Below are 18,436 nucleotides of genomic sequence, written 5' to 3' on the forward strand. Positions count from 1 at the left end.
GTGCACACAAATGACTGTGTGATGTGCGAACAGATTGGTGTTAGATTGGTGTTATGATGAATGACTAAGCGTATTTAAAAAGGTCACACAATTAAATTGTCACACAAAATCTTTCATGAGACAAAAATAACTTCAACGCTGTCAACAAATGCTGTGCAGTATTGATCGACTGTGTCTTTTCTCTCCTTTTTTTCCATCTATAGGTAGAACAAGCCGCAGCAAAAATGGGATGCTTTGGATTCCTCAAAGTCATGATGTTTGTCTTCAATGGCATTATCTTTGTAAGTTTTAATGTTTCATGAGAAGTACTTCTGAACAGAACTTTCCACAGAAAACTCTGCCGTTTTTACATTTGACCTCTGTGTGCATCACGGGTATAGGTTGCACTGTGGCAAAGTGCGCCAACAAATGGTACGGCTGTCCAACTGTTAATCCCTTTTTACTTGTCAGAAATACATCAGTTGAAGAACATTATTCAAAAGCAATTTTAATATCACACATCCAAGATCCAAAAAGCTAGATCCTACAAGTCCCACAATGCATCTCATCTTTCATTAAACCCTCCCTGCTTGGTAAATGTCCACATCTGTCTTTTTGCGGGATGAGTAGTAATCCCCAGGACAAGTAAACTGACCTTTACAGCACACACAGAATCAGCTCGGTTTTCCCCACGTCTCCTCTCACCCTGTCTCTTCTTCTCCCCCGTCACTCTCCCTCAGTTGGCGGGTGCTGCCATCCTGGGCGTTGGGATCTGGGTGAAGGTGGACAGCGGCTCCATCCTCAGCTTCCTCGGGAAAATTGAAAACGCACCGACAGAGCTCAGTCAGGTGCTCAACGTGGGCTACCTGCTGATTGCAATCGGAGCGCTCCTGCTCGTCATCGGCTTCCTGGGCTGCTGTGGAGCCGTCAGAGAGAGCACGTGTATGCTGCTGCTGGTAGGTTGTTGTCCGCTACTTTATAGAGGGTTACGGGATTAGTCAGTATTTTTAATAACACAGTTATTCTCTTTTTGCTAGATGAGAAGATCAAAACCACTCTCAAGATAGAGTGGTATTGATTGGGTATAAATTTAAACAGAATTGCCAGAAAATGGGCTTAAAATAGAATCGATGTGTTTTCCTATTTCCATTCACTACAGATATGTGAAAATATGGAGTTGGGTATGTTGAGATAAACTGCTGGCGGTGCAAATTTTCCAGTTGGTTGCCATTAAGACATTGGACCAGAAGAGGGTGCCATGAGATTATGTATTAAAAGAGCACCAGTCAAACCTCAAACTACAGAAACCCAATGGAAAACATGACAGGAATATGATATTTATGTGTTTCATGTATTATTTTGAGGAACGTCTGCTGATTTGGTGCCGTTATTTTTTTGTGTCTCCAGAGTGACGTTTAAGTTACATGTTTCATGTATGTCAGAATTTTGTTAGTCAGAGTTTTAGTCTTGTTTCGTTGCACTTTGTCACATTTTGTCACAGTTTTTCTTTTTTCTTTTCTAATTCCCAGCATTCACACTTTTTGAATGTGCAAACTGAAAACGGACATTAAAAAGGTGGAAGGAAACACACTTAATGTGGCTATTGACTATAGACTGATGAGGAATTCATACAGTGAAATAAATGGAAACAAATTCTCGGAAATGCCACGAAAAGTTGCCCTGAAATTCTTTTTGAATTATACATTTTTGCCAACCACTGATAAGTTGACATGTGGATGTTTTTGCATTCACTCAGTTCAAGTGACTTAGTATATTGAGTGATCGTTATTGAAAGTTATGTGGCATACAACAAGTGAAAAAGTCCACGAATGGTGTTTGAGGATGGGTCAAACAAACACAGGATTTTCACCCAGGAAACCGCTGGTCGTGTCCTGTGTGAAACCATAAATAATCATTGAGTTTACGCTGCTGAGGGGATGCGCTATTGTTTAGTTACGCTATGTTATTATTATGTAAATAATATGTAACATACTTTTTTTCCCACTAGTTCTTCATCATAGTCCTGGTGGTCTTCATAGCGGAGGTTGCAGGAGCTGTGGTGATCTTGGTATTCAGACCCTTGGTAAGTCAACTAAGGAACTTTTCCACCATCGTGACAGGTGCTGCCTTCCGGTACTTGTATAGAAACGCTCCTGTATGCTCGCATTTTAGGCAGACGAGTTGTTTACCAAGTTTGGCGCAGCTGCAGTTCAGAACATCAGGAAGGACTACGGGAAGAATCCTGACGTCACGGGACTGTGGAATACTACAATGAGCTCGGTATGTATTTCTGCTGAATAAAAATGTGATCGTTTTCACACCATTTCACTGATGCTTTATGTAACGTGCTCTCTTTTGTCCCCCACATTAGTTAAAATGTTGTGGATTCTACAACTCCTCAGACTTCGTGGACTCTCCATATTATGTGGACCACGGCGAGCAATACCCACCACAGTGCTGCCTAGGCATTGACAGCCCATGTAACCAAACGGTGGCTGACAGTGTCACGGTATGGGCTCTTGGAAGAAGTAGAAACAACGAAAGCATCCAATGGCATGATCCAAAACACATTTTGAATTTATATAACTTGTTTCTCTACCTCTTTTACCTCTTTTTACTTTCCTCAGACAATTACTGGGTGCTTCCCAAAGATCAAGAAGCTGATTGACGACAACACAGTGGTCATTGTGGCAGTTGCCCTGGGAATTGCAGTTCTGGAGGTACGAGCTTATCTCTCATCCCATTTTCGATTAGGCCAAGGATATATATTCCAAGTTAAAATCAACACTTGATTAACTATTGAAAAAATATAAATCCTTTATTTTTATTGCACGCATTTGTCTTACTTTACTTTTAATTGCGTGTCTTATTAATACATATGTTCTCCCCAGATATGTGCCATGGCTGTTTCCATGAGCCTTTTCTGCAGAATAAAATCCAGGGGATAACTGCAAACGGTGAAGGCCTTGGAAGGATCATTTTAATCACTGGGATCTTTCTACTTCCTCTGTTGCCTCTAGAAGAGCGAAGGGCTATGCCTTTATTTAGCAAAAAAAATGCGATCATTAAAGGCAGTTAATGTCATATCTCGGGCAATCAGAATTACTGAATGACATAACAAATCTATTTTTACTACGTTTAAATCTATCTAACAGATGCCGCGTATGAATGTAAATTATTTCTTAAGAACACTTCACTTTGTAAAACGAGCTACACACTGCCTACTTCACCTGTAACACATGGCCAGTCAATGAAGAATCACATAATACCTGCGTCCATTGTGATAATGAAACAAAGGCTGGTATGTTGGGCATGTTGTTGCCATGACGCAGCATGTAAAATAGCAACAGATGTGATGCAAGATTGCTATGTATGTTGTATGCTGATCAATTTTGAAATAAAGTGAAAAGTATTTCTAGACCCTGGTGAGTTTTTGAGTTGGTCATGTGCATGTGTGACATCTTGCATTGGTTTTGAAGGGCAGGGAGGACCTGCCAACTGCTAACAGTAGCTACAAAATATTCTTCTACTTTCTCTTTTATCATGCTTTAACAAGAAAAGAGATCTGACAAAAATGTGTTTTTCTACAAGCACATGAGAGTTAAGAGTACATTTTCCGCCACTGAGTTTAAATTACAAGTGGGCTGCATATTCGTGCCACTAGGTGTCACTTGAAACAGTGGAAACATGAGCTCTGATTTTCCAGGAGATTCAGGATTTTGTTTAGACAAGATCACATTGACCACACTATTTATCTGAATTGGGATTGAGCTAATTGTTGTGGTTTATTTAGCCTGATAAGAAATACAAGGGCAGATGTTAATATGTAACTTGGAGCAAATGTCGTTTACCCTTTCTTTTAGATAGGCTAACTTTTGGATTTGCAAAGGAGCATCCACCATTAAGGGAAGCTGTGAGTCCAAAAAACATTTTGTCCACATGATTTAGCTGTGAATCATTTTGGACTCTGGCCTCATTTGCTGCTTTACAGTCTGGAAAGAGACTTCCTTATAATGGGGAGACGCTTGTGGTCTTTGGAGTGCGCGGGTTAATGCAAGAACAGACTGAGCACTAGTTAAAATGCCTAATGCTGTGATACATTGGGAGTAGACTGCCAGGCATCGGTGTTACATTTGAATAATTTGAATCAAATGCTTGCCATCAGTTTTGTGGTGTCTGTGGTCCTGAAAGGTGGAAAAGAGACGCCAAACGGGACACAGACCCCTAGTGGAAGGGAGGGGTCGTAATACTGCATCAAAACATTAAAATGACATCTGTATGTTACACCACATTAATGATTAACATGGGAACCACACTATACTCTTTCCCAGCTTCATTGTGCAGTAGTTATTACACCCCAATTGTTTGTGTGTAGTTAAAGAATGCTAATTTATTATTAATTCCATTATCAAGCAGAATAGAAGCTCTAAAGGCTGCACCACAAGGATGAGTTACTACCTGCTTGTGTGAGATAGATGGATGTTTAATTTGTTGTAAGAATATCAATTCATCCACATCTAGGATGAACACTTTTGTATAGTTTTCATGAGTAACAATTTTTATACTTTAATGTGTGTAAAATCGAAAACGACAGGTAGATGTCGCCATCTCACCACTAGACGGGAACAGCCGAGACCAGAAAGAAAAGCCTTCGACAGCCAGCCACACATTAGACTGATATCCATTCATTTAGTGCTGGGCGGTATACCGGTTTTAATTTCCCTTATGATATACATTTTTCACACACCGCCATACCGGTGCATAGCCGAAACAAATGGTTCGCTTCCTCGTCCAGGATGCGAACAAAACAAAAACAAATAAACAGTCCAGTAGATACGTCCAGCGAATCTAAAACTGTTAAACCTAGGATTTCTTTTTAAGGACAGCAACGTTGCGTGTGCTTCCTAGCTCGACGGAGGTCAAAGGATAAGCGGTGCGTTCAAGCGCGCTCGGTAGTTTTGTAAGAGAGCTGCTTCCGGCCGTGAAACCAGAAGTCCTGCTTTGGCATCCCTGGTCCCGTCCAATTAGACCACAGTGTTGCATTGCGTGACGAGTTCACACCTTAGTGTGAACTTCTTCCATATGTCGAGGCTACATGGTCAGACCCCAACACCTGGTAGCACAACAGTCTGTTAATAGCTGGGAGAGGCTCCATCGCTACAGTAACGTTACATTAAGGCTACATCCATACTACTCCGTTTCTATTTGGAAGCAGATTTGTCAAATAGAAACGATCTCCGTCCACACGGGCGTTTCAGCATCATTTTCGACCTGCATCCACACGGCAACCTTCGAAGACGGACATCACGTGACCATTAACGTACACTGGGCATGCGCGTGACGGTGTAAACAGGAAGTGGATTGGTTGCTTAGTTAAAAAAAATACGATGGAGTAATAAAGTAGTCTAATGAAAGGTTGTATTTGATACTTAAGATCTTCCTCTAAAATAGTCCTCTATAAACTCAAACAGACAGTTCGTGGAAAGTTTTAGAAGTTTTATTTTTCAGACTTAGTTACAACGCTGCGGGTCTTTCTCTATCTCTCTCTCACATCAAATTTACTTTAAAATCAACACTTACACGTAAACGTTTACTAGATTATGGTCCATAAATGTGGTCAACACACGTCTCTCACTCATTTCCTCCGTGTTGTTGTTGTCTGTTCTCACTCGTAGCTCTGAATAGCATTTAGTGCTAACTGTGGCTTCAGACGGCCCATAGGGCTCTCTCTCTCACATCAAATTTATTTTAAAATCAACACTTACACGTAAACGTTTACTAGATTATGGGTCCATAAATGTGGTCAACACAGGTCTCTCACTCTATTCTGCTCTTGCTTCGTGCAGGAAAGCTTAGCAGATCGCTAACAGTAGATCCCTGAAATAAAGACCATGGAATCCATAGAAGAGTTTCAAGACTTTAGTGTGAATCTTTCTTATTTGTAAAACTGTGGAAACACAATATGAAATATGGCTTTACAAACTGTCCATATACACATACATGAATACAAAACAACAAGCCATCATGTAACATGTCCGACTAGCTAGCTTCTAAGCTAATTTTAACATTACTGCCAATGGAGAAATGCTAACCGCGATTAGCATTTAATACAGCTTCTGACGTCCGCTCCATTGGGCTGATGACGCCGCCGGTCACGCCACTCGCTAATCGCTCCAATAACAGCTGCTTCCTCCACAGAAATGCAGACTTTTACTGCACAACAGCTGCTAGTACAGACAACAAAGCAAGCAACGCTTGAAATTCATTATCCATGTTAAAATGAATTACTGGTAGCCCAGTTTGTTTTCTTCCGGGTACGGGTCACGTGATAGTGAGTGTGGCGAATCAGGGAAGGCGACGTCATGGCTGCTAAGAACCAATCCAGTAGCGAACAGGGGTGTGGGCGTCATTTTTTCTAAACACATCAGTTTCCGACCGTCCACACTCAAACGCAACCCCGGAGTTTTCAAACACCTCCAACCTCGGGGGTGTTTTCAAACTCCTCCGTTTAGGGTGCTCCAAAACTCCGGCGTAGTGTGGCCGCTCAGTGTAAACGTAGCAAAACATATGTGTTTCCAAACGTAAGCAGAGTAATGTGGACAGGGCCTAAAGAACAGAAAAGAGCGATGCAGGATGAACATCTACCGATCGGAGGAGAGGCATGGTGTAGGGCAGGGGTATTCAACTAAAATTCCAAAAGGTCCAGATTGAGAAAATCTCCTCGGTCAAAGGTCCAGAACATTACAATAATATCTAACTCGCGCTATTTAGTGCCATATATATATAAATATATTCAAGAAGCCTAGTAGTAGTAACAACGTCTCTGTGTAGTCAACAACTGTCAAATCAAATGAAGAAAGTACACATCAATTATATTTTAACAAATTATTATTCTCAGTTTTCAAATTGAACTGGATGGATTATATATAATACATAAATAAATGTTCTTCTCATTTCAAGTACAATAAGGGCTGGAATAAAGAATAACTGTCTTAACAGAAAGCTTTTCAAAAATGTGCATCTTAAAATAAAGTAATTCATTTTAGAAAAAATGATTCCACTGAATTGTCCTGCAGCTTTAAATTCAGTTCATTCAGGTGTGAAGTGATGTCAATAGAAAAGCCACAATATTATATTTTTCTCATCTTCTAACAAGATAAATCAGTGAGCATGGACTTTATGTGTGGTTATTAACACTTGTTTCAGCTCTATCCTCTCTGTTAACATCCTTGTTGGGCAGTGAATTCATGTGTTAGGATTCTGATCATTTTGGGCTCTTAGGTTTATTTTCTGTGTCTTCATTTCAGATGTGAGTGGGTACGTTTGTTCAAAAGAGTTGTTCTTTGTCTCGTAGTGCGCTTCATTTGCCGCTTTTATCAATAGTTACGGTTTCTGAACATATGATACTGGTTTTAACTGCCTGTGGTAAGAACTAACATATAAGAGTCTGCTTATAAATTCTGTTCTCTCTGAACACGTTTCTCTTTTTGGAGAACGTCATGTGAGATAACTTCTTTGATTACCGCAATATTCCTGCTCTTCTTTCTATTTCCTCGTCTCAGCCCCGTGTGTCACGGTGTGTGCAAACCTCTCGAGTCAGGAAACTTGTCAGAATACCCATATTTGATTGGCTGAGCTGCATCACCTGATGTGATATACAAAGCATTGGTCGGTGTGTTTCCTGCACCGCTGAACAAGTGCCGTAATGGCTGAATAAACTGCGCCGGTTAAATTACAAACTCATTACCTAATATGTTTAATTCCGAATTGTCTTTCGGGTCCGGATCCGGACCGCGGTCCACCAATTGGGGACCCCTGCACCAGGGGAGCAAACATTTATTTTAAATCCACTCTGTTGTTGAGTTCATGTGAAAGGAAAAAAAGATGACTAAAAAGATCTACTTAATGAAAAACTTTCCATTTGGTTCATTTCACATTATTCCTTTTGGCACACAGAAATGATGCATTTCATGTTTCTTTGTCGTTTTGGGCAAACAGTAAGTTCAGCTAGTTGGCAATAGTTACAAACAAGAGCTCACTCTGGACAAAAATGTCCCATTTATTATTTAAAAAAAAGCAATGTGGATTTTTTTGAAATTTCAAAGAAATGCATTGTTAATGTTTATCCATTTTCAGTTGCTAGCTGTGTGCTTCCCTGCCTTTTGCTGGCACAGTGCAGCATTATAATGTTTTGGGCATATTACTGTTATCTAATGATCAGTGGAACAATGTTATAACATTGGCAGGAATGTGTATTTTTTCACATGCAAAAACCACAAATGTCAACCGCATGGCGTTGCTAGATAAAAATGAGGTGATCACCTAAAGTCAGTAGGATAGATAGGACCAAAGGTCAATCCATCCAACAGTTGTTGAGATATTTCAGTCTGGACCAAAATGGTGGCTTGACAGACAGAACAACATTGCCAACCAGAAAGCAAAGAATAGTTTTACATTTATTCCTTAAAATGTTTGACTTTAGATCAATATGAATAGTTCATAAGAACAACCTAAGGGCATTTCAATTGGTAAAGTCATCCAGATGACTGAGAGGGAGTCAATATCAAGCATTGTACGCTTGTGTATTTTATGCATTGTATGAATCGTTTCAGTGGATAACCACCTATACCAATATACACACACAATTCAAATAAAAGCACTAAACACTCATTTGCATATTCTGGAACTTTGACTTTGATGGAACAGACATGACCTCTAGATAGAACAACTCATCATGTTTCACATTCCGTTCACCACAGATTAAGAACACATTGGCAAATACATTCAGTTAGATTCAAGCAGTGGTTCGACACACTCAATTTATCGTGTATATATCTCTATATATATAAATAGTTCACAACTATATCAGCATGGGCAATATCTTGTGGCCAAAAAGTTCAGCTCCCGTAAAGGATGACACGACTAGGGCGGTTAAAAGTAAGACCGATCCGGATAGTGAAACCCTCATCAAAAGGACAAGGCTTTCACAAAGTGACGACCCAACCACCTCTGAGGAATACTGCAGTGCGAGAGGAGTGAAGAGGAAGACCAGCGAACATGGAGAGGGAGAACCAATGAAGAAGAAGGAGAAAAAGGGAAGACTTGACCTCAACCTGGTTGGCAAGGAGTCGGCACCCTCAGAGGACTCTGGGATAGGTAAGCTGATCATGTGAATCTGCTGTTGGGAGCGTATCCAATCATCAGTTTACTAAACACGGGGTTCAGACAGTGGTGGAAGATGTACTCAGATCTCTTACAGAAATGTACATCAACTGGGGTGTTGGTATATTGATCTAAATAGACTTCAGTTCACCTAAATTACAAAGAAAACAAATTATCCCTTCCCTCTAATGGTATCTATTGATGCAGATATAGTTTGGATCATTTCTCCCAGGTTTCCTCAGGTTTTAAAAGATCTGTGTCTGAGATTTTTGATTTCACCCAGGTGTTAAAGACGAATTTCATTTTTGGTGCTCACAGCATCAACAATTTACATTTTGAAATTCAAAAGCAACATTTCTTTCCAAAAACGTGCCCTGGATGGATAATCTATCAAACACACTATAGTTTCTTTTGGACTATTTCTTTGGTAGAAGGTTGATTACAGTGAGGCTTGTAGATTATCCAGAGTAACAAGGAGCCTGTTTTTGGAAATAGATGTTGCTGTTAAATGTTTCAATGCTGTGAGCGACACAAACTAAATTGCATTCACCTTAATTGTATTGGGCTGGAGACAGATATGTCAAAAACTGGACAAATAAAACTACCTGCTTGGATAGATTCCACGAGAGGACAGTGAGAAATGTTATTCTTATTGAGGTTTTGGCAGGCAAACTATTTTTGAATCTGCCCATTTTGTCATTTAGTATGGAGGATGTCTATTTTCCACATTAGTCCCTATGATGGTCAAGCTGATGTTCCTCTGTTTTTTTTTCTCGTCTGTAGAAAGCTGCAATACATCTGTGGAGGATGTGAGAGTCGGTAAGAGGAAGGCCGCCGCCAATGATGAAGGACCAAAGAGAAAAAGGAAAAGGATGGAGAATAAGTCTGTAGATGCCTTAAGAGGTCAGTATAGTGTTGTTACTATTGCCTTGCTTTTGCTGCTTTGTCTGTGAAAGCACTTTGTAAATTCTGTTTTTAAAGGTGCTATATAAATAACGTTATTATTATTATTATTAAATGTAAGGTTTGACCTCATCTTAGTGTAAAATTAGTTTTTATATTAAGCATAACATAGGAGGGATTCATATTAGAGCTTAGGTAGCATATAATTGGTGTTACTCTGTATTAAAACATAATATGTGTTTGTCTGTTCAGCTGAATTTGAGGCCAAATACAAAGAGCAGGATCAGCTTGGTAAAGGAGGATATGGAACTGTCTTTGGTGGCTATCGCAAAGCAGATAATCTACCTGTAAGTGTTACACACACACACACAATCTTGCACACACACACACACGATATGGTCAGGGAGTGCTAACACAAGTCTTGTTTGTATCTCGTAGGTTGCCATCAAACACATTGCCAAGGAGAACATTGGCCGCAAACACCTGGTGAGTGAGCAACACCTGCTGCTGTTAAAATCTTCTGTATTCAACACTGCACTCTGTTTCTGAATCTATTATGGATGAATGATGGTTCTCTCTCATCCTCCACTCTGTTGTGATGTTTCAGGATGCAACTGGGAAGCAGCTGCCCATGGAGGTTGCCATCATGTTGAAACTGGAGGACAAAATAAGTAGATCAGTGGGGATGTCAGCACCCGTGTCTCTATTGGACTGGTACGATCTGGACCAGGAGCTGATCCTGGTGCTGGAGAGACCAATCCCCGCTGAAACCCTATTCGACTACATCAACTACAACGGAGGCTCCTTACAAGAGCAGGAGGCCAAGGTAAGCTGCTGGAGGATCCTTGTGTGTCTTTAACTTTTTACAGGAACTTGGAGACTACCTAAAGGATTTGTTTTGCAATTTAAGGTTTATTTTCCTAGTTTTTAGGTAATTGTTTCTGTTGATCATGGTAACATTGTATTCACCAAAGTAATTGTTCTGATCGATCAAGAAACAGTAGTGGAGGCAGTCAAACAGTTGGTAGACAAAGCTCCAGGTCAACTAAACTTATTTGGAGGAGAAAAATAAACAGATGTGGTTTTTACCCAACCTACTGAAAATCTCTTGTGCATTTCAGTTTCTATGGCTTAAAGATGGTTTTAGAAACGTTGTGTTCTGTAGTTGTAGTCAGCTCAGAGTCACAGCCATGAAAATATGTCAAACCATCCTCCTCTGTGATCCCTCATCTCTCTCTCTTTTTGTCTCTCAGATCATACTGAAACAGCTCGTAGATGCAGCAATTGACCTTGAGAAGAAACAAATTTTCCACCGGGACATTAAGATTAACAACATCTTGATTGAGACTAGCTCGGATGTCCCGCGAGTTCGCCTCATTGACTTTGGTTTAAGCTGCTTCGTCAAGAGAGGAGTCCGTTATTGCCAAATCTGCGGTAAGATGTCTGGCTTTACTCCTGCTCTTCACTAACTTACCCATCTGTGACTTTTACATTTAGACACAACTCCTCATCCTCATCCTCACCGTCTTATTATGTCTGTATATTCTAGGTGCCGCTATTGACAGCCCCCCAGAGTGGTCTAATTTTTATGGGTACAGTCCCGGACCCTCCACAGTGTGGCAGATAGGAGTGGTCCTCTCTCATACACTCCACGGTGATGTAGTTTTTGAGAACCCCTTGATAAACGGTGGGAGAATCAGCGAGACGCTGTCCAAAAGTAAGAAAAACATACTCACGAACATGTCAGCAGAACCATATCTGTTGATTTCAGTTGACATTCTGATGGATCACTGTAGCCGTCACCCTCACCTTTCTTCTCCTTCTTTCTCTCCAGATTGCCAGGATTTCTTGCGAAGATGTATTATCACAGACCCCAAACAGCATCCTACCCTGGAGCAGCTCAGAATTCACCCATGGCTCAATAATACTGGCACTACACACACACTCACACACACACGCACACCAACCCAAACTAGACAATGCATTTGCTGTTGAAAATGCGTTGGAATGCTGAAAGCTTTAACAGGATTTGAAGATTTTCTCCATAGAGTCAGACAGACAGACAGACAGACAGTTTTATGCGCTGAGTGAGTCAGACAGACAGACAGACAGTTTTATGTACTGAGTGAGTCAGTCAGACAGACAGACAGTTTTATGTGCTGAGTGAGTCAGACAGACAGACAGTTTTATATACCGAGTGAGTCAGACAGACAGACAGACAGTTTTATATACCGAGTGAGTCAGACATACAGACAGACAGTTTTATGTGCTGAGTGAGTCAGACAGACAGACAGACAGTTTTATGTGCTGAGTGAGTCAGACATACAGACAGACAGTTTTATGTGCTGAGTGAGTCAGACATACAGACAGACAGTTTTATGTACTGAGTGAGTCAGACATACAGACAGACAGTTTTATGTGCTGAGTGAGTCAGACATACAGACAGACAGTTTTATGTACTGAGTGAGTCAGACAGACAGACAGACAGTTTTATGTGCTGAGTGAGTCAGACAGACAGACAGACAGTTTTATGTGCTGAGTGAGTCAGACAGACAGACAGACAGTTTTATGCGCTGAGTGAGTCAGACAGACAGACAGACAGTTTTATGTACTGAGTGAGTCAGTCAGACAGACAGACAGTTTTATGTGCTGAGTGAGTCAGACAGACAGACAGACAGTTTTATATACCGAGTGAGTCAGACAGACAGACAGACAGTTTTATATACCGAGTGAGTCAGACATACAGACAGACAGTTTTATGTGCTGAGTGAGTCAGACAGACAGACAGACAGTTTTATGTGCTGAGTGAGTCAGACAGACAGACAGACAGTTTTATGTGCTGAGTGAGTCAGACAGACAGACAGACAGTTTTATGTGCTGAGTGAGTCAGACAGACAGACAGTTTTATATACCGAGTGAGTCAGACATACAGACAGACAGTTTTATGCGCTGAGTGAGTCAGACAGACAGACAGTTTTATGTGCTGAGTGAGTCAGACATACAGACAGACAGTTTTATGTGCTGAGTGAGTCAGACATACAGACAGACAGTTTTATGCGCTGAGTGAGTCAGACAGACAGACAGTTTTATATACCGAGTGAGTCAGACATACAGACAGACAGTTTTATGTGCTGAGTGAGTCAGACAGACAGACAGACAGGAAGGAGAACGTGAGGAACTCCATCGTCATTCTGCAGGACAAGGTTATGCTACAAAAGAACATCCTGTTAGTAATTGGAATTATTATATTAATATTATCTAATGTCATGCATAAGTGTCATTCAAATACTAATGCTGCTCAATCTTTGACAGGAAGGAGAACATGAGGAACTCCTGCTTTTGCAGATCTTGTAGCACACCCAGCCGTCCGAGGAGAGGGGATCTCTCTCTGAATTGCCTTTCCCGAGGTTTCTTCTCATTTTCCTGCCATCAGGATTTTGGGGAGTTTTTCCTCGTTTTCTTAGAGAGCTTGGGCTGGGTCAAATTATTCAGCATATAATGTGATATTTAACACTGAACAATGAAAATAAACTTGAGTTTTAAATGAACTTTCAAGCTCTTTCCTCCATTATAGTCAGACACATGGTATACGAATAAATAATATTGACAGCAATGATCTTGAAAAAATTAAATATAAGTGAATCAGGATTTGTAGATAAAGGACACAGTGTTGTTTACTTTTCATCGAACATTTTAGGCCTGATTAAAAGTGTTTCAGCTGTACGGTCAAATAAAGGCAAAAAAAGCCCCAAAAAAAAAAAAATCATTCAAAGCAAAGGTATAAGGAGCTTTACATAATAATCATGATTAAAACATAATTATATATTTAAAAAAATTTCAGGAAATTAAAAGTACTCCAAAAAACTACTCAAAAATAGAGTGAAATCAACAAAAACAATGGATGAGACACTATAGAGCAGGAAACCAATAAAACATGCAGTTAATGTAAATAAAAGGTGTATTTAAGAGGTTTTGAAGAATGATTTAAAATACTCAGCAAACCTCAGATCTTCAAGCAGGGAGCTCCAGAGCTGAGAGGCCCTGACAGCTGAGACCCTGGTCGACTGTGATCTCGATCCAGGATTTAGGAGCAGCCAGAGAGTCCTGCCTCTGAGGCAACAGTGTGTTAGTATGTAGAGGAGCAGCAATTCCGATTAGATGTTCAGAAAAATATAAAAATCAATCAACCCTAAAACTGACAATCAAAAAAGACAAGATATGAGTAATGTGATCTTGTCTCTCTGAAGTTGTAAAAAAAGGACTTCTCTATTTATTTATGTTGTCAGTTAGAAACTTCATTTAAACCTTACAATGCCTCCACATCTTTCCTGAATTATTGGTATTTTTCAACATTTAAAGCCAGCAGAGGACTGTAGGTTGTTAATAGCACTTATGCTGAGTTTGCTGGCTCAACTCTGTCTTTGTAGCTGTACTTTTAATTGGTGCTTAATGTGTTTCAACTCTGAAAGATGTGAAGAGACTCATTTTCAAAGCCATGGGTTTCATTGTTTGATGACGTCGGATAAAAAGAAGGCTTGTCCACGTTCAGTTGTGCATTAAGTTGCTGGAGCACAACCATTGAGAGCTGTCAAATGCTTGTGCCACAAACACCGAACACCTCCGTTCTTATTATGGAAAGCTGAGTCATTAAAATCTAAATCTGCAGGGCACTGTTATTTTGCCTTAAATTACAGGAGACAGGTTTTCCCAGTTCTTTATTCAGCCAGTCTTTAAGTGTTACCACCTATAATTATATGTTCACTATAAAGATGTTGCTCTGAGCTTGTTGCCTCCTGTCCCTCATAACTGCACACAAGGCTGGATTTACCTTTTAGGGCAGTGGTATTCAACTAAAATTCCAAAAGGTCCAGATTGAGAAAATGTCCTCGGGCAAAGGTCCGGAACATTACAATAATATCTAACTCGTGCTATTTAGTGCCATATATATATATATATATATATATATATATATATATATATAAATATATTCAAGAAGCCTAGTAGTAGTAACAACGTCTCTGTGTAGTCAACAACTGTCAAATCAAATAAAGAAAGTACACATCAATTATATTTTAACAAATTATTATTCTCAGTTTTCAAATTGAACTGGATGGATTATAAATAATACATAAATAAATGTTCTTCTCATTTCAAGTACAATAAGGGCTGTAATAAAGAATAACTGACTTAACAGAAAGCTTTTCAAAAATGTGCATCTTAAAATAAAGTAATTCATTTTAGAAAAGATTTGTCCTGCAGTTTTAAATTCAGTTCATTCTGGTGTGAAGTGATGTCAATAGAAAAGCCACAATATTATATTTTTCTCATCTTCTAACAAGATAAATCAGTGAGCATGGACTTTATGTGTGGTTATTAACACTTGTTTCAGCTCTATCCTCTCTGTTAACATCCTTGTTGGGCAGTGAATTCATGTGTTAGGATTCTGATCATTTTGGGCTCTTAGGTTTATTTTCTGTGTCTTCATTTCAGACGTGAGTGGGTACGTTTGTTCAAAAGAGTTGTGCTTTGTCTCGTAGTGCGCTTCATTTGCCGCTTTTATCAATAGTTACGGTTTCTGAACATATGATACTGGTTTTAACTGCCTGTGGTAAGAACTAACATATAAGAGTCTGTTCATAATTGCTTATAAATTCTATTCACTCTGAACACGTTTCTCTTTTTGGAGAACGCCATGTGCGATAACTTCTTCGATTACCGCAATATTCCTGCTCTTCTTTCTATTTCCTCGTCTCAGCCCGTGTGTCACGGTGTGTGTAAACCTCGCTCGAGTCAGGAAACTTGGGTCTGGATCCGTCAATTGATGACCCATGGTGTAAGGTCTGTGTCTCAGTAATTTGCGCTTGGTTTGTATTAGGTGTTTCATGTTGTGGTAGAAATTGGACACCTTGGGCTCTTCACCAAAGGTATCCGTGTGGGAGATCCTGTTTATATTAACTGTCTTCATGTTGTGGTCACAAAGTGCTGTACAAGGAGACCTGGCTGACAGGGCTATTTTGGAATCCCACACATTGGAGCATGGCAGGTTGTACTTCTTCATCAGGTCATATATTCTCTGGGGCTCCTCACATCGCACTCTTGTCATCTGGACTAACGCCGTCACACTGTAAGGTTCCTGCGGTAAAATGTGCAAAACACGTGTTGAAAGGAGCATAACATAGTTTCTGTGTAAAATCAGTTGATGTTGAGATACTTACATTTGCGCAGTGCAGCTTAAACATTGTCCTCTTGTCCGCAATGGTGATTTCCTTCCTGATGCTCCAACCGTACCCTTTCACTAATGTCACAGTGTTAATCACATGTTCATAACAACTGAATCCTGGTCTAATGTCCATGTGTGTGACATTATAGTTGTTGATGACGCCGGTCAACGCGGTTTTGTTTTCCAACAACGTATCAAAAGCTCTCGAGTCCATTATATTACGTCTCTGGTCTACCCATAAATTCTTCATTACATGTAGCGTACCTCGTATATATTCAGCAACATTGTTCGATTTAACTTGAACGCAGATAACTGTCAAATGATGGTCAGGGCTTGCATGTGTCCACCTGCTCATGTACCAGTTCGTGACTTTATCCGTGATGAAGTTGATGTGCGTATGTAGGGTACAGCACCATCTGACAACTATTGTCATATACTCCATTATTCTAACACGCTGTGAGGAGAGAGAATGTGAGACCCGTTGCTCAGAGTAGACATATACAGAATGACAGTGCCTCTGCATTGCTTCTATATCCAAAGCAGGAGGTGTGATCATCCAACCGTGGCTGAATAATCCAACCGTGGTTCATTTATCCGACCAATGTTAAGCCTGTGGGGTTTCGAAACCTCCGACCAGGTTAATTTATCCGACCAATGTAAAGCCTATGTAGTTTTGAAACCTCCGACCAGGTTCATTTATCCGACCAGGTTCATTTATCCGACCAATGTTAAGCCTATGGGGTTTCGAAACCTCCGACCAGATTCATTTATCCGACCAGGTTCATTTATCCGACCAATGTGAAGCCTATGGGGTTTCGAAACATCCGACCAGGTTCATTTATCCGACCAATGTGAAGCCTATGGGGTTTCGAAACCTCCGACCAGATTCATTTATCCGACCAATGTGAAGCCTATGGGGTTTCGAAACCTCCGACCAGATTCATTTATCCGACCAGGTTCATTTATCCGACCAATGTGAAGCCTATGGGGTTTCGAAACATCCGACCAGGTTCATTTATCCGACCAATGTGAAGCCTATGGGGTTTCGAAACCTCCGACCAGGTTCATTTATCCGACCAATGTGAAGCCTATGGGGTTTCGAAACATCCGACCAGGTTCATTTATCCGACCAATGTGAAGCCTATGGGGTTTCGAAACATCCGACCAGATTCATTTATCCGACCAATGTTAAGCCTATGGGGTTTCGAAACATCCGACCAGGTTCATTTATCCGACCAATGTGAAGCCTATGGGGTTTCGAAACCTCCGACCAGATTCATTTATCCGACCAGGTTCATTTATCCGACCAATGTGAAGCCTATGGGGTTTCGAAACATCCGACCAGGTTCATTTATCCGACCAATGTGAAGCCTATGGGGTTTCGAAACCTCCGACCAGGTTCATTTATCCGACCAATGTGAAGCCTATGGGGTTTCGAAACATCCGACCAGGTTCATTTATCCGACCAATGTGAAGCCTATGGGGTTTCGAAACATCCGACCAGATTCATTTATCCGACCAATGTTAAGCCTATGGGGTTTCGAAACATCCGACCAGGTTCATTTATCCGACCAATGTTAAGCCTATGGGGTTTCGAAACATCCGACCAGATTCATTTATCCGACCAGGTTCATTTATCCGACCAATGTGAAGCCTATGGGGTTTCGAAACATCCGACCAGATTCATTTATCAGAAACATCCGACCAGGTTCATTTATCCGACCAATGTTAAGCCTATATCTGCACAATAAACAGAGTGCAGCAGTTAGATTACCTGCATCTTTGGTGGAGCTACAGTGGGATCCTAAAAACATTTGAAAGATCACATACTTTGGAACTCTTGATCATTCATCCAGCAAGTAAGCATACTTTCATCAATGGATACAATGATGAGAGGTATTGTTGCCATGCTGCAGAGCACATTGCGGTGTCTTTGTAATTACGTTTCCCGGTTCGAACTCAGGCTGCAATTTGAAGAGGGACATGGTCACGTTGTTGTCATTCTCCGTGACAGAGAGACGCTGGCTAGAATCTTCATCACTACTCTGCTGAGGGGGAACCCACCTGGCTCAGCTGTGTAAAGATGTTTACGCCGGCTCCAACCAGCCTCCCTGGTCACCGCTGTGGAGTCCTTCCTCTTCCTCATCCATGTTGTGGAATATTTCTATGACT

General features: G+C 40.6%; 2 protein-coding genes across 2 annotated transcripts; both read left to right on the plus strand.

Moving 5' to 3' along the window:
* Positions 1 to 224: 224 nt before the first annotated feature.
* tspan34b (tetraspanin 34b) lies at positions 225 to 2,927 on the plus strand. The gene is made up of 7 exons (XM_076080049.1): positions 225 to 281; positions 720 to 935; positions 1,988 to 2,062; positions 2,152 to 2,259; positions 2,351 to 2,482; positions 2,607 to 2,699; positions 2,871 to 2,927. Exons 1-7 carry the CDS (start codon positions 225 to 227, stop codon positions 2,925 to 2,927), a joined length of 738 nt encoding a protein of 245 aa, XP_075936164.1.
* Positions 2,928 to 8,849: 5,922 nt separating this feature from the next.
* Positions 8,850 to 18,345, plus strand: LOC142945253 (serine/threonine-protein kinase pim-1-like). Its single transcript, XM_076086673.1, has 9 exons — positions 8,850 to 9,135; positions 9,925 to 10,044; positions 10,297 to 10,391; positions 10,483 to 10,530; positions 10,652 to 10,870; positions 11,298 to 11,478; positions 11,594 to 11,761; positions 11,879 to 11,960; positions 18,228 to 18,345. Exons 1-9 carry the CDS (start codon positions 8,850 to 8,852, stop codon positions 18,343 to 18,345), a joined length of 1,317 nt encoding a protein of 438 aa, XP_075942788.1.
* The last annotated feature ends 91 nt before the right edge of the window (positions 18,346 to 18,436 follow it).

The sequence above is a fragment of the Anarhichas minor genome, unplaced genomic scaffold, assembly GCF_050575085.1.
Source record: "Anarhichas minor isolate MPS153535 unplaced genomic scaffold, ASM5057508v1 ptg000007l, whole genome shotgun sequence".
Taxonomy (NCBI): Eukaryota; Metazoa; Chordata; class Actinopteri; order Perciformes; family Anarhichadidae; genus Anarhichas; species Anarhichas minor.